Below are 17,980 nucleotides of genomic sequence, written 5' to 3' on the forward strand. Positions count from 1 at the left end.
TAGATAGATAGAGATTAGCTTCATGTGTAGCTTCATGTGCAAAGCAGCCTGCGGGCTTTACATTGCTCTTTAGGGTTTCCATCATTGAAATTAAAATGATCAATTATTATAAAAGAAAGAGAGGAATATATTTCAGTATTCAAAGTTGAAATTCCATTGTCTTGTTCTATATGGTTATGGAATTTGGAACATAATAGGGCCTCTTTTGAATGTGTAGTTAATGAAACTATTATATAAAGGTGTCTCTTTTCTACCAAGAACATATCCTTCCTGATTTATCCCTTAGCCATCTATAAAGCATTACTCTGTCATTCCATTTCATAATAAGTCTGTTGTTTCTATCTGTGACCAAAGAGTTTTGTCATAGAACCAGCCCCTCTTGTCCTTAATTTTCAAAATGGAAGCATAAGTCCTTAATTTGCTAGTCTAGTATATAAATGCCTACATTTTCTTCTTTGCATTATATGATTGGCCCTCTTAAATTTAGCAATGTATCAGTCTCCATCTATTTTTACTATAGTTTGTCATTCAGTATATAATCCCAGAGGGTAACTAAACATTTTCTTCTTGAGTTATATGTAGCTTCCTCTCTTTAGCTGATGTCATTGACTAGCATTCAGTTTTATCTATCAGAGACAAATTGTTCTCTCTTTATCATCACTGAAAGCTCTTCAACTAGTAATGAGGTTTTTGTTATGTTGGTACTGTCAAAAGTTTCTATTTTTCTGCTACAATGGACTATTTTAGAGTGCTGTTGTTGAAAGAGTACTAAATTGGAAAGAGAACTGGAATCTAGTTCTAGCTTTGCCCTTACATGGCTCATAGATTATAACCTTGGGCCAGTCATCTAATTGTCTGGGCCTTACTTTACTCAACAGTGTATTAAAAAAAGTAGGTTAGACTAAATAAATGAACAGGTTTCTAGCTTTAAGATTCTATACATTGCAAATTTACTGACAATTTCAGTGCTTATTGATTGATTTGCTATTTATCCTGACAAAGCCCTCCAATAAAATATTTGTTAATTCTGAGTAGTACATTATTAAGTCAATTGTTTCATTCAGAGATAAATATATTAAATGGAGAAGATAGTAATGAGGAAGAATTTTTTCTCTTCTTATTCCCACAAAGGTGTAAGCCTAATATTGTATCTATGAAAACTTTAATGATTGCACTTTTCCAATTATGGCAACAAAGAGAGGCTACTAGAAAGCATGGTTTTCTAGTTTGTTCAATTTAGTTTAACAGGGAACTTTTCTACTGCCCCAGTGGTTCCTTTTCATCTGCTTAGAGATATGTTCTGGATTTCCTAATACTTATTAAGAAAAATAAAAGGGCTTCCCTTAATTCATTCAATCTATCCAACTACTTTCCCATCCTTTCTTTTTATTTTTAAACTTTTTGGAAAAGTTGTTTACACTCATTACTTCCATTTTCTTATTACTCATTGTCTTCTCAACCTCTGGCAATTTAGCTTATGTTCCTTTTGCTCTGTTTAAAACATTATCTCAAAAGTCACCAATGACTTCCTATTTGCTGAACCCAATATCTATTTTCATGTTTATCATCTTTATCTTCTCTGATTCTTTTGGCACCGTTGACTAGCTCCTCTTACTAAGTGCTCTCACATTCTCCTGGTTCTTCATTATCTCATTAATTATTTATATCTCTTCCTGCCTCTCTTCTCTCCCTCCTCTGTTATCTTTTATATCATACTGCCAGAATAAATAATCTTCATTATATATAGATCTGGTCATGTCACTCTTCTGATTAGAAATCTTTGGTGGCTCTCTATTTCACATATACACACACACATAAATATACATATGCATATGTGTTTGTGTGTGTATGATACTAAGATAGTAAATGCTTAGGAAAATTTGAATCCAAAAGTAGTTACAAATATTCTTTAACTAAAGGAAATTCTATTTGCAGTTATAAGGAGTTTTCATCTGGATGCAGATAATGAACTCAGTTACAAGGTTTAAATATTGGATAATGCTGAGGGCACAGAAGTTCAATCATAGTTATTTAATTTTAGACTAGAAAAGATTATCTAGACCAAGTTTTGTCAAACTCATATAGAAACAGGAAACCATATAGAAACCATACAGACCTACATATTGACTTAGAACATCACATATTAATATTATCTGTAGTTTATTATAGTTTTCTTTATTTTATTAAGTAGCAAGGTATTGCAGTGGATAGAATGCTGGTCTTGGAGTCAAGAAGATGCATCTTCCTGAGTTCAAATCTGACCTCAGACACTTACTAGCTGTGTGACCCTGGGCAAGTCACTCAACCCTGTTTGCCTCAGTTCTTCATCTGTAAAATGAGTTGGAAAAAGAAATGGCAAATCACTCCTGTACCTCAGCCAAGAAAACCCCAAATGGGGTCATGAAGAGTCAGACCTGAATGAACAATGACTAAACAAACAAATTTCTTAATTGTATTTTAATGTGATTCAGATTCACCTGGAGTGTTGCAGGCCACATTTTTGACACTTTTGATCTAGACTGATCTCCTTATTTTGCAGATATGGGAAAAGAAGAAACTGATTCTTTTTTAAAAATAAAGAAACTATTTGTTTTGCATGTGAGCTACATCTTTTCCATGAGAAATACATGAAAAATTGTAAAAAAAAAAAGTTCAAATTTTGCTCTTGTTTCAGGGGATCCTTGTGAGTTATGTTTTGGCAATCCATTGGGATAAGTCAGGGTTGTAACACTGTGATTAGTCACGTGAATTTGTAAAATGTTGTTGAACACTTAGAAATCAGTCACCAGCTGAACTTCTATTCATAGGAATTGCATTTTTCTTTCCTCTAAATCAGTGGTCTCTAGTTTTTTTTTTTATTTTGCACATTTATTGATAAATAAATAAATGGATAAATAAGTAAATAAGTGAATAAATGAATTAATTGATGAGTAAATAATAAATTAATGAATAAATGAGTACATAAGTGAGTAAATAAGCAAATAAAAATGAATGAATAATCAGGTATACCCTGATGTGTGCGTATTTATTTATAAATTGCATACCATACATGTATGGCAATAACCTAAAAAAATTAATAATCATATACATACAAATTAATTTTATAGAGATTATAGATGTTAAAAAGTTAGAGGTAAAAATGAAACAGCAATTATTCCTGGAGTCCATAGTCATTGGAATTTTGTATTTTAGCTGAGACACTTCAATAATTGGGTGAAGGGTGGATTGGAGAAGGAAGATGTTCAAGGCAAGAATAAATAGGAGGCTAATTACTATGTGATCTTTTGAGGCATGAATAGCTTCTTCTTTTTGTGGTCATGGAAGCTCTAGAGTCTAGATTATGGCTGTAATATTATTGGAATTTTCTTTTCAGAATATCTTTCAGGTGATCATTGGATACTTCCTAATTTCACTTTGCTCCACGGTTCTAATAGACCTGATTAGTTTTCATGTATATATTTTTAATGCAGGGTGCCTCAGCTTCTTTTTTTTTTCTTAAAATGATAGTTTTCAATGAGTTCAATGACTCTCAAATTATTTCTCTTAGATAGGTGCCAAAGGTCACTTGTTTTGGCTATCAGCTTACATTTTCCTCAGATTTTTTTTAATCTTTTAGCTTTGTTCTAATACTTCTTGCTATATCATGGAGTCATTGATTTGCATTTTGTTCATTCTAATTTTCCAGGAGTGCATTTCTGGGTCAGGTTTATCATTTTCTTTTCTAAGCTATTTATTTTCCTCCCAATTGTTTCATGAAGAATTTTTTTTTCATCATTTGCTGTCATTCCTTCTAGCTATTCCTATAGTCCTTGTGGAAAGTCTTTTTTTTTGCCCCCCTGAGTCCCAGTGGGCCATTGTAATGGAATTATCCTGTCCTTTTTGGGGGATGATTTGAGGTTGCAATAATTTTTGACAATGTTAGTGTTTTATTTATTCACCAATTTCTCCAGGTTTATTTCTTGAATAAGAGTTTTGTGCCAACATCAGGCTTTGCTTCCTTGCTACCCTTTTGAATAGGATCATTAACTCCCCAGATTTTTGAGGTTCAAAGAACAGCATCTTCAATGTTCTCTCACCCTACTATCTTTTTATCTATCATCTCTTTATCTCATGTCTCCTCCAATCTCCTATCCCATTATCACCTCTCCCCTTACCGAATATGCCACAGGAGCATATTAATTTTTTTAAGAAGTGGAATAATGTACACAAAAGCAAAAATCAAAAATGAACAAAACAAACAAAAGGAAACTCACAGCCTAAACAGATGTTACTTCAAAAATAATATTCTAGAATTAAAGCTAGAGCTGACTTTTTTATGATGTGAATGCATAAATCATTAAACATTTATTATGTTCAAAGCACTGTACTAAGCCCTGGGGATACAAATAGTAAAGTAAGAGAGTCCTTGTTATCAAGGGACTTCCAATTTAATGGGGGACAAAAACATCTGAAAGGTTACAACTGCCAATCAACTGAAAAGGCCCAATAGTCCTTAGGATGTGGAAGCAAGGTAGATGGTCATATTTCTTCTTTAATGTAATTTCCACTGATAAAATCATATAAGTTTCTAATGTTGAACCATCTGACATTGTCATAGCCTTTGGTGACAGAATTTTTTTTTCTAGGTTTTTAATACATGTGACCGTCGCACTTTTAGGAACAATTGCTAGACTGTGTCTCCACAGTTAGGTTAATATCTCCCAAATGGATTATAATTAACAAATAGAAAGGGGAATTTTTACCACTGCTCTTTAAAAATACAGCTAAAGAAAATGAACCCTATTAGACAAATGCAGAAAGTGTTTCCAAATTATATTATGATCCTTATTACAAAAGTTTTTTTTTTCATTTTGCAGTGTCAAACATTTAACTCAGTAATTTTGTGTTTCTTTTAATTATATTTGTTTGCATGTTTGCTAATCTGTGAAATATGGAAATAGGCAATGAGTCTTTGAGTCATTAGTGAAAATTAAAAGGTTCTGTTGCACAGAGAGATTGAAATGGAAACAATCATTAAAAGTAAAATGCCATCCTTAATTACTAACAATAGTTTAACAAAGACAGATTATCAAGGATAATGATAAACATTAATGATTTATTCAGTAATGGGATTCATTGTGCTCGTTATAATAGATGAATACTGAAATGTTTGCTTTTACTATGGAGAAATATTTATAGGAAGTTATTATCTGGGGAGTGCAACATCACTTTTTTTGTTGTTTTGCTATAATTAAAATTACATTTTGTTTCTCTCCCTATTGCCAAAACATCTAAATGTATAATTTAGGAAACCTTTTGTTACGTTCTAATAATATACCAATAGACAATAATAATAATAATAATAATAATAGAGTGAATTAATGCTTTACACTTAAATGTACTTAGCACTCACAGAAATTAAAATATTTTCCAAGTACTTAATTAGCCAAGGTTTATAATAATATTAATTTATAAGCCCTTTTAGGTTTTCATAGTGTTTTGATGAATATTAGTATTAGAATCCTTGATGTGTCAGTTTACACATGAGGAAACTGAGTCTTCAGGAGATTAACCACAGTCACACAAATTAAACCAGAACTAGGATTCAAACCCAGATCTCCTGACACCCAGGCAAGGATTTTTCAATAACTTCACACTGTGAGATAATTCATATGAATGAATTGACAAATGAGCTAGCTAAAAACAAAAAGCACCCAAGAAATTCATCAACAGGAATGAGTCCCTAGCCTCCAACAATATGAAAAGAATTTAACAGCAAATGAGTTTACAGTAACAAAGATGTGCTCTTCAGAATCATTATTGCCCATTCCCTCTACTAGGAATATCTGGGAGTAGTTTTCAGATGACCTGATTCTATAATATTGTTTTCATTTACAAATCACCAAATTAAAATTATTTTTTTCAGAGTATTGAATAAAATGTCTGATTCTTTACTGAGTCAGATGTCTCTCAAGAGGCAATCAGTAAAATGCAGGACTACAACTGCATTTTCTAGACATGGCAATCTTGCTTCCTTAGTTGCACCCTTTCTTTATAGTCTGCTTTTCATCCTGGTGCATATTTTTTTTTTCTTAAGCAGTTAAATATGCTATTCATTCTATTCATTCATTCATTTACTTGTTCATTGATTGATTGATTTAATGAAACATAAATCCATAAATCTTTGAATTAATTTTTGGCATATCTTTTCTGAATATATTTCCATCAACTCTCAATTATTTACAGGCCTAGAACATATAGTGAGTTTTGGCAGAGCTATAATAACAGTGCTAAAGGAAAATTGCCTTGAGTGTAGGGACATAGGACAGGGTATGCCATGGAAACTTAAGGGAAAACAATTTCCCCAAAAGAATGTTGTAATAGAATTCTCCAATGAACAAAAAGGTGGAAAGCACTGAAGTTAATTTTTTTTCCATCTTCATCTGATTGAGGGCTAGACACAAGTGAGAAATTTCCATAGTGTAGTAATAGAAAACAAAATGGGAAACATTCATATTCTTATTTTGCAATTAACAAAATCATTTTTTTCTCCCTCCTAACCTTCCTTTCCCACTGGAACAAAAGAAAATGAGAAAAAAAATTTAAAAATCATAACAAATACACACAATAAAGCAAAGCAAAACCTTGCACTTTCACCTCTTGATTTTGAAAAGTATGGGGGGGGAGGGAAGGAGAATTAGCAAATTTGGCTAGATCATTTTGAAGAAAGCATACCTATGTCCCACTTGTTGGCAATATTCTTATTACACTGCATTTCTGAAAACATTATTTGTGTCTTTTAACAGCTTAAAACTACCTTTCAGTTTCTTTAGTTCTGTAGGAACTGCCATCATTCTTAGTAACTTTGAACTCCATGTCTGTTGGGAGGAACTTCATCCTTCCCTTTTTCCATACACTTTGATATTTCTCAGAAAGATCTTTAGGTCTTTCTTTCTCTAGAGGGTGATAGTGGCTATCCTCTCTCCCTTTCTTATGATTGGAGCCCCATAACTCTCATTAAGTACACTATAAACCAGGTGGCACTTATTTCTTCCCTTCTCACACACATTGTGTGCATTATACAGTGCTTAGTTACTCCATCCTTAGAAGAACAAAAAAGACTTTGCTTTAATTTGACTTTAAATAAAATAAGAGTTTAGAATTTCCACCCATTCTAATTTTTAGATAAAGGTATAAATGTTATGTGTAACCACCTTGGATTAATGCATAAGCTTTAGCAGACAACTTTTTCCAATGGGGGAAAATACTAAATTTTTAATTGGAGGTCTAGGCTTTAAATACCAATTCAATCACTTGAACCCTGTATCAGTTGACAAACATTTATTCAGTACCAACTGTGTGCCAGACAGTGTAACTAAGCATCAGGGATACAAAGAAAGGTAAAAGATCATCCCTGATCTCAAATGGTTTATAATCTAATGGGGAAGACAATATACAAAAGGAAATTGAAAAGCAGGGGTCAGAAAGGTACCTTATAAGGATAGAAGATGGAACAGTCAGAAGAATGCACTCGGAATTGAGTGGGAAGTGAAGAGATGGCTGACCTTGGTATCCTACTTAAGGGAAGATTCTAGGAGAAGTTCTCCACCCTACAGTTAGAAAGAGGGATGGGTCCAGTGGCAAAGGGTCCAGAGAAGTAACTTGTGTGACCTTCAGGGTTTTTTTTTCTTTGTTTATTTTTTAGGTTTTTTTAATAAAATTATGGGGATGGATGCTATAGCCATCAGTCTTAAGCTTGGCAATGTGCATTTGTTTTTAATTGATAAGTATTTCAACAAAACTTGTTTCCTTTGTATCCTTTGTTTTTGTTCATTTTAAAACTTTAACCTGAGAAGTGATCCTTAGGTTTCACCAGATTGCCAAGGGGGCCCATGACACACAAAAAAAGGCAAAGAATCCCCTGGATAAATTGATCTTGAAGGTCCCTTCAAGCTATAAAATGATGATCCTTTGATATGGGTGAACTCTAGAAAGGGCACAGTAAAAATAAAGATCGTGGTCTTTTTTTTTTTTTTAAGCTCCAGAGACCCAGGTGTGAGTGATTACTGGCATCACCTCTGCCAATGCTTTGATCTTGTTCCACTGAGATAATAGTAAGAAAATCTTGTAAAGAGGGAAAAAGCCACTGTAAGGAAACAGTGGGCTTGAAATCTAGTTCAAGCTACCACAGTTCTTCGATTTATGACTTTGAGCTAACAACTCAACTTCATTGAAGCCTAATCTCCTACTCTTTAAGATGAGGGCTATGATAATTAGAGGACCTAGGTTCAAATGCCAGGTCTTAATACTCTTGTAACCTTGGGCGAATCAAATTCCTCGTCTGGGCTTCAGTTTTCTCATCTGTAGAATGAGGGTCCTAAAATTATATGAGGGGTATCCCACACACCTCAACCCCAATTAAAGTAAGTAACAAAGTGCTTTACAGGTTGAAACCTTTATCAGGTGAAAACACCTTTTTGATTAAGTTATACAATCAATCAATCAGTAGTATAAACCATTATGGATTTAATGAAAGCAGATAATGTTAGACAAGAATGAATAAAAGATGATGCCAAATAGTAATGTCTTCTGCTTGTGGTATTTCCTCTTTGACCTGATAATTCTGGCATTTGGCTACAATATTCCTTGGGGTTTTACTTTGTGGAATACTTTCAGGAGGTGATCAGTGGATTCTTTCAATTAGATCTATTATATGAGGGCAGTTTTCCTTGATAATTTTTTGAAAGATGCTATCCAAACTTTTTTTTTTAATCATAGCCTTCAGGTAGTCCAATATTTCTTAAATTATCTCTCCTGGACCTATTTTCCAGGTTAATATTTTTTTCTTTTTTTTTAATTACTGAAACTTAAATACACAATAAGAAAAGAAAAAAGATACACATTATAAACTTAAATATTGAAACAAATACAAAATAAGTCAATTATTTTTTCAATAAGATTTTATATTTTCTTCTATTTTTTCATTCTGTTGATTTTTGATCCTTACTGTTTCCTAGAGTCATTAGTTTCCACTTCCCCAATTCTAATTTTTAAGGAATAATTTTCTTCATTTAGCTTTTGTACTTCCTTTTCTATTTGGTCAATTTTACTTTTAAAAGAGTTGTTTTCCTCAGTCAATTTTTGTGCTTCCTTTTCAAAGGTATTGGCTCTTTTTTCAAAATTCTCCTGCATAACTCTTTTTTTCACATTGTTTCTTCTGCTTCTTTTACTTTTTTTTTTAACTCCTTTTTGAGTTCTTCCAAGAGGACTTTTTGGGTTTGAGACCAATTCATATTTCCCTTTGAGGCTTCACATATAGGTATTTTGAATTGTTGTCCTCTTCTGAGTTAATGTTTTGATTTTCCCAGTAGCCATAGTAGCATTCTATGGTCAGGCATCTTTTCTTCTTTTTCCTCATTTTTCAGCCTATTTTTTTTTTTTAATTTTTAAAGTTGAGTTCTGTTCCTTGGGCACAGGGGGCACTGTCCCAAGTTTCTTATGCTAGGGGCCAGGGGTCTGGTCACTAGCTTTCTGTTCTGGGGCCTCAGGTACTGGTGGCTTGCCCACTGTACTGGGGGTGACCTAGCTTAGTCACACCTGAAGTGCCAGGGTTCTGGGGCTAGCAATTTGCCTTCTGCCCTGGGGCTGCAGGCCTCACTGCTGGCCTGCTGAGCCAGGAGCGAGGGGCCGTCGTTACTGATCTGTGCTGTGGCTATGAGCCTCCCACTGGCTTGCCTGGACACCCACTCTACTGGGCTGTGCTTCCCTTTTACCCAACTGAGACAGACCTTTACTATAGTCCTTCTAAGTTATCTTAAGCTTGAAAATTGTTTCACTCTTTTTGTAGGTTCCTTCACTCCAGAATCTGTTTTAGTGGCTTTATATAATGTTATTTTTGAGGGAAACTGGGGAGAGCTCAGGCCACTTCCTGGCTTCTCTCTGCCATTTTGGCTCCACCCCCTAACTTTTTCCCTTTGTAAATCTTAAAGTTATATATGTGCTAGCTATTATTATTAATTAGGATCTCATGATGATTCTGTGAGGTAAGTATTTGAGATATTATTTTCCCCATTTTACAGTGTAAACTAGGGCTCAGAGAGTATAAGCTTGTGGTCTCTAAACTTTTTTTTCACATTAGGGGTCCATTGAAGTTTATTGGGCAGAAGAATGACATGGTCATAACAATACTTTAAGAATAACTCTGTGGAGGAGGAATTGGAGTGGGGGAAAAATTGAGGCTAATTAAGACCAATTTATGAGACAAGTGAAGAGACTATTGTAATAGTCCAGGTAGTAAAACCTTTCTGAATTTGGATGGTAGCTATGGAAGTAAATACAGGGGGCCAATGAGAGATGTAGAGATAAAAGTGACAAATTTTAGTAATTTTGGGGGTATATGGAGTAAGAGAAAGTAATGAGTCCAAGAAAACACCATGGTTGCAAACCTGGGTGACGTAAAGAATAATAGTGCCTTGGAAAGAAATAGGGAAGGTTTGGGGCAAAAAATAATGAATTTTCTTTTGGATGTGTTGATTTTAAGATACTGATGGGACATTAAGTCCCAAATGTTGCAGAGCCAGTCAGTGATACAGGACTGGAGCTTAGGAAAGTGATTCAGGCAGGATACACACTCACACACACGTATGGAAATATATATGTATGCATGTGTATATGTATATGTAGGTATGTATATATGTATGTGTGTATGTATATATATACACATATATACATACACACACACATATATATATAAGTAAATATATATATATATAAATATATAAATAAATGAATGAATATATATAAATATATATAAATAAATAAATGAACACATATATATATATATATTTATATATACACATATAGGACTCATTTGCCTCAAGGTGGTAATTAAACCCTGGAGAGCTAGTGAATTCACCTAGTGAAAGAACATACACAAAGAGAAGGAGGCCCAAGACAGATCCTTGTAATGCACCCACAGTAATCCAGTGTGATTTGGATTACTATAGAGTCAAGGAGGTTGTGGAAAGTGCAGTCAGAAAGGTAAGAGGAGAACGAACAGAGAGAAGTGTATGACAGAGAGGTGATAGCGAGTGCCTGAGAAGAGAGAGTAACTAACAGTGTCAAGTGCTGTACAGAGGTCAAGGAGGTTGAGCACTGAGAGAAAGCTATATGGCTTGAGATACCATTGGGAACTTTGAAGAGAGCAGTGTCATTTGTGTGAAGTCAAAGATAAAGAAGAGTTTGAAAACTAGGGAGAGTAGAAGAATGTCCCTGCCTCCAGAGAGATAGAAAAGTTCAAAATAAAGATGGTTGGTAGAAAGCAGGGTGGATATAATGGAATCAGAATCCATCCTTGCTTGTTTATCCTGTGCTACCCACTTTTTCCCACAAAGAGGCGGGAAGGATGTGTATGTGAGGAGAATTAGGGGGTGAGAAAAGGGTGTTACTCATTGTCACTGCCCTATAGACCATTGCTGTCAGGATCAGGGCAAGGTTGGGGACAGGTATGATGAAGAATTTTGGACACCTAGCTGAGGGGTCTACTGCTGGGACAACAACTCAGAAAACAAGCTGTGTGAGGAGGGAAAAGATGTTGTTCATCTTCCCATCCTCCAATTAGTTATACTATACCCACTTGGAATCAAATCACAAGTCTCCGTGGTGTCATTCCCCAGTTACCCAGGGTTTCTAGGCATCTACTTTAAGAAAACTGGGTTAAGCAACTTGCTCATGGAAATAAAGCTTTGTAAGAGGCAACATTGAAACCTAGGTCTTTCTGACTACAAATGCCACATTTTATCCATTATACCACATTGCTCCAACCAAATGCTAACCCAGAAGTTGCCAGTTTAGTGTAGTACAAAAGGCACTGGATTTGGAATTATAGAATTGAAAATATTCAGAATTGTAGAGTTGGAAGGGATCTCAGCAATCATCAACCCAACTAATATCTGAAAAGAATCCCCACTAAAGCACGGGCTTGGATTCAAGTTTAATACTTCTGTGACCTTCTTCTGCAAGTTACTTAAGGTCTCTGTGCCTCAGTATGTTCATGTGTAAGTAACAATTATATTTTCTACCTCTTATCATTATTGTAAGGAACAAATGAAATAATGGATATTTTTTTTTCTAAAACTCTAAATATGTGACCTGTGTCCTAGGTTTCCCCCTCCCACAACAGACTCTGATTCTGGACTCTTGAGGTATTAATTCATGCTAAGAATGGCTTATTTCAGAGAGAAGAGGTCAAGCATCTCTTAATCTCTGATTTATTATTCTCCAACTGTATAGGACAGCTATTTACTTCTTGTATTACAAAATGAATGCTTGAAACACAAAGGACCCATAAGTTCATATTAACAAATACAAAAAATATAAGATAATAAACTCTGACCATTATTCTTGTCTTCCTAAATAGAAAGGCACTTTGAGTTCTGGAGAAACATTTGACTTTCACCTCAGACCAGTACTGTATGAGTCACGTTTTGGAAACTCTTAAAATTATATAAAAATATGAGTTATTTCTATTACATGATGGGTTTGTGGTGCCTGACTGGGGAATTCTGCAGTGTGAAATAACCAAATTATCATACCCTACACAAGAAAATTCCCATAAAAAAAATTGTGTTGGGCTTTGGAATTGATAAATGTTGACAGTTAAGATGATTAAAAAAAAAATAAGTCATTAATCCCATAGTTCCTCCAGTCTGTATATAGTCAAATAAGTTCATTGGACTGAATTTTTTCACCTATTTGGCTAAAAGTAATTTATTAACTCAGAGTAAATAGTATTTTCATGGAATTCTGTGAATTTTTTTAATGTTGCTGTCAACAATAACATTATCCTAATATAAAATTTAGCACTAAAGAGCTGGAATGAACTTGGAGAGGTCATTTCAATCATTCCTGCCTTCAGACGACAACACTTCTATGTCTATCTTGGACACACGAGATTTTTTTTTTCTGTTTAGAAACCATCACCAAATTAGATGAACCTAGACCACTATTCCCTAATTCTAGCTGTCAAACCATTTATATGGGTAAAGAATTAACTGTCAGTTACTTTAATTTTTTTTTAAATTTAAGGACTTTAAAAAAATTCCTTTTCTGATACAAAAAAGTTATGCGTTTACTCACAAAATAACTTTAGAAGTATAATAGAACATTATACTTCCATTAGTTGTAGTATTTTAATATTTGGCCATAGAATCTTAGGACTGGAAGGGACCTTCGAAATTACCTAGCCACCTAACTAATATAACAGATGGGAGAACTGAGGTCCTAAATAATATACTCTTTGAATACTTTTCTCAGTCATTCACAGCTAATTAGTGGCAGAGTTAGGACTAAAATGCTGAAGCTTCTGATTCTAAAGTCAACCAATGTTCATTCCACCATTCCACAATGATTCCTTGAAACTTTAATGTCTTTGAAGGTGTTTTGTGCCCCTGCCCCTATTATATCATTGGATTGATAACCATAAAGGACATTGGGCAACTTATCTAGTCCTCTCTGATCATTTGAAAAATGAAAAAAGTGGAACACAGGCATATTGACTAAATTCCCCTATTGCCCATAGGCAATAATTAGAAGAACCAAGTTTATTTTCTACCATTGTGGCTATATCACTACTCATTGATCACATGAACAGTGTATATTTAGTTTTACCATATTAATCATCCATTTTATTCCATAAATAATAGAGATGCTGCAATAAATATTTAATAACAAACACGCCAAACAGAAAGGTCACAATTTTCACACTGGAGCATTTGATCTTCCTTACTTTCTCCCAAGTATTTTATTCTTGCTCATTTTTTATTTGATTCACTGCACCACTTTTCTCATCCTCTACAAATAGAAGTTTTGTGACTGCTAATGTCATTCAGAAATAATGGGGATTTATGTTGCCATTCCCCTCAAAAATAAGCCCCCCAAAGTCATTTTTAAGCTGAAAAATAGCACCATGAGAGAATAGGATTTCAACTTATGGAAGAAAACGAAACATAGTCAATTAATTTACTTGTGAGAATCACTTCTCTGAGTTTTTACTGTGTTGAAAAAAATATTTTAAAAAATGAATTAGTTCTTTATACCATCCAAAACATTAAGTAGGTGGAGAATATGTGAGAGGTATACTTACTGTTGAACAGATGTCTGTATTTTTTTGTATATAGTTTGCATGAGAAAGGCATCATTGCATAATGACTAGAGCAGGACCTGAGTCTGGAAGACCTGAGTTAAAGGACCACCTTTGACATACACCAACTCTACATTATACTGGCAGGTCTCCTAACCTCTCAGTGCTCTGGGTAACTCTTAAGAAAAGTTGCATAGCAATCTGATATTCTACCTTGGCAGAAAGAATTTCCTCATTGGGAGTTCTCTACACCAATGAAATTACAGGTTCCATACCCACCAAAAAAAAAAATTTGTATGAATTAATACTTTCTGGATGCTTTTAAATAAATATAACATGAATTTGAAACCATGGCACAATGGAGAGAGTTTTGAGCTTAAAGTGAGGAAGAACTGGTTTAAATCCCACTTCAGACACTTACTAGCTATTAGACCCTGGGCAAATAATTCCACCTCTTGTCTTTTCCATTTTTTTCGTCATCAATTTGTACCCTTTTTAACACTTCAATGAATCATGAATTCATCAATAGAGATAGTCCCTTTAAAAAATAAAGAACCAGATTTTCAGTTGTTCTAATGTATGTTTTTTAGTGCAACAGGTGACAGGTGACATATAATGATACTCATACCACTCAATCTGCTGGTCCTCACTCAGCTCCCTTGGAGACTCCATATTAGGGAGGGAAATGTTTTAAAGCAGATTAACTAAATCAGAGGTAGAGATAGATATGAAAGTTTCACAAACTTTTCTCAATTTACATGTTTGTTGTCCTTTCAGTTTTGTCTTTAAATTTTCTTGGGATGATCTGACTTAATTAGTTAGTAAGAGCTCCCATTAGATTGTAAGACCCTTGAAAGCAGGGACTCTCTTTTGCTTTTTTGTATCCATTAGCACTTAGCACAGTGCCTGGCACATAGTAGGCACTTAATAATCTATTGATTGATTGTTTCTCATGCTAACATTTTTGTAATTTTTTTTTACCCTCTCCTCACTGTTACTTCATAATTTCCATCATATTTGATTTTGCTAAGGTGTTTATATTCTGGACCCATGTACTTTCCTTAAATTTAGAGTCTAATTAAATTCAGACCCTAATTGGACAGAATGGATTGGGAATAATGGTACTTCATATGTGCAAAAATAAAGGATACCACTGCGTGATGAAAAACCAAGACTACTTCAAAGAATGTTTAATTGAATGAACCTTGGGTTCTGAAAAAAATCTCTAAAACAAAAATAAGCCTAAAGATCAAAAATAAGGAAAACCATCCACAAGAAAGTATCAGTAAGGTTTTTTTTTTAAGTCTTATCTCTGACAGTTGAGTTATTTTCTTGTATTCTGAGGATATGTGTCAGCTCTAATAACATATACCAAGTGGAGAATAAAAATCACGTAACTTACTAAGGCTTCTAATATGCATATAGAAAATTCTCATTTTGTAAACATCCATGTCACATAGATTTATTTTTTTCAATGATAACACCTGGGGAAGACTTCATCTGTCCCAAATGTTCATCATGACAGAGTGGTTTCATGCTCATAGTATGGGAATGAAATTTTAGGGATGGCTGTTTTTTTTAGTTCTTTTTGTCTTTTTTTTTTTTTTGTTTTTCAACATGGTAATTTTATGCATGAATGTTTCACTTCAAACTCTGGTTTTCAAATTATTTGACACCTTTAGTGCCTTCTGCTTTCATTGTAAGAATAGTTTTCAGCTTCTAGCAAAATCAGTCTCCAGATATTTAACCATATTATCCAATCATAGATAGACAGACAGATAGATAGATATCCTAGAAAAAAAATGAGCATTGTCTATTATGACCACAAAAATAACTACTGACTTCCTTGCTGAGGGGATTATGATAAAGGGAAAATCTGATAGAAATGGGACAATTTGGAAACTGGAAACTTAACTATAAGCCCAAGAGAGATGTAATGTGCTTGACTTCTATAATTCATGCTGATATGTGTAGATATAAACATATATGCACACATATTCATATATATGCATGCATATATTTAGGTTATATACATATATATGTGTGTATGTGGAAAGAGAGGGACGTTCTGACTGATATTGGAAGCAAATGCTTGAATTCATATTAACCAGTGATATCACGAGCAATAGGAGGACGTGGGAATGGACAATACCAGAACAAGATTGATGAATGTAAACGAGAATAAATTACTTCCAAAAATTGCTAGATACCTTCAGCCTTGCACTTGCATTTGTCAGAGTAGTGGCAGAATTATAATAGGAAAGTCCTGGACTCTACTTAAAGTGCTTATTTTTTTTTTAATGTGAGAGAGATATCTAGACTTCTTTGCCTCAGTTTTCCCTTCTGTTACCATAGGTTACAATGAAAGCTGAATTTTACTCAAATCTCACACTGTAAGTTGTTTGTACCTCTCTCTTTTGCACTATGTTTAATTTTATACCATAGTTACTTTTGCATATATCCTCTTCCCCCTACTCCCTCATTTGTAAACTCCCGGCGGGCAGGGCTGATGTCTTGTTGTTTCTTGCATTACCAATGCTTTCAGGCAACAGAAATCCAGCTGTTCTTAAATAATATGTAACCAATATGTGTTAAACTGACATTTTGAATCTGAATGGAGACTTCTTTCTCCCACCGGAAATATTTTTTATGCTATCAAACAGAGATTGATATGAAAAAAAACATCATAAAACATGAAGTCTCTCTATTATCCCAATTATCTTTTTGATACGTTTCAGGAGCATGGCATTCCTACCGACATGGGCTACGCAGTGGCGCCTCATCATTCCGGAGTTTATCCTGTCCATGTCCAACTTTATGAGGCCTGGAAGAAAGTCTGGAATATTAAAATCACAAGCACTGAGGAATATCCACATCTGAAACCAGCACGCTACCGCCGTGGCTTCATCCATAAAAACATCATGGTGAGTTTCTTCTCGAATTCTCTGAGTATAACTTCCTTTTCTGGCTTCTCAGTTTTCAAACGAAAGTGAAAAAGGAAAGTGCTAGAAATGAAAAGCTCAGCAATATGAAAAGTTCCATGCTGTGTGAAGAACATTTGTCACATGTCATATTCTTTAATTAAAACCACCCCTCAAAGCTTCTTCAGATAGCAATGAAAAGTGGTTTTCTTTCTACCACCACCACCCCTTCACCCATTTAGCCCAATTTCTAAGATCCCCAAACAAGGCCTACTATCAGTTGATGATGGGGATTTATAAATGAGAAAGAAAATATTGCATCTGCCTTGCAGATAGCTTATAAATCTATTTTTAAAATCCATTGCTCTGCAAAATTGGCAATGGTCTTATTTATATTTACCATTGCTGCTTTTATACCCCAGTAAACAGATTTCTAATGTATGTTATCATGTGAAGTTAAGAAAACAGAGATTTTCCTTTAAAATAAGCATCCAAAAGTCCCTCAGTGTTCTAAACAGGAAAAACATTTTTTTTAAACACAGCAGATTTTGTAAAATTTCTTTCTGTTCCTTTGTCTGATTTTCATTAGATCCTCAGATTGTGGTTCTATCATGCATCAATGCATATGTTCTTGAGGATATTATAGATATTATACAGCCTACCACCTCAGGTAAAGATTCTGTAAGATATAATAAAAGAAAGATAAAATTCCTAGTACATTCCCAAATTGGGTATCACAAGGAAAGATCTGGGAGTAGTTTCTATGGTTTATTTTGAGTGATTGCTGAGGTGCATATATAAAGGAAGACTGCCCCCTCTCTGATGAATGGTTATATAACAACAGATTCTAATAGTGCATGCAAGAATTCAGCGCAGGTGTTGACCCAAGTGTCTACAAAAATGTCAAGTGGGGTGTATTGGTGATCACATTGAGTCACAC

General features: G+C 34.2%; 1 protein-coding gene across 2 annotated transcripts in view; it reads left to right on the forward strand.

Moving 5' to 3' along the window:
* Nucleotides 1-17,980, forward strand: part of LOC114024539 (bifunctional heparan sulfate N-deacetylase/N-sulfotransferase 3) — a 188,890-nt gene that overhangs the window by 90,736 nt on the left and 80,174 nt on the right. For both annotated transcript variants that reach the window (XM_027837571.1, XM_027837573.1), the window contains exon 4: nucleotides 16,858-17,043. In XM_027837571.1, coding sequence (XP_027693372.1) covers nucleotides 16,858-17,043 — 186 coding nt within the window. The remainder of the gene's footprint in view (nucleotides 1-16,857; nucleotides 17,044-17,980) is intronic.

This window comes from Vombatus ursinus, unplaced genomic scaffold, assembly GCF_900497805.2.
Source record: "Vombatus ursinus unplaced genomic scaffold, bare-nosed wombat genome assembly UNPS02014821.1, whole genome shotgun sequence".
In the NCBI taxonomy this organism is placed as follows: Eukaryota; Metazoa; Chordata; class Mammalia; order Diprotodontia; family Vombatidae; genus Vombatus; species Vombatus ursinus.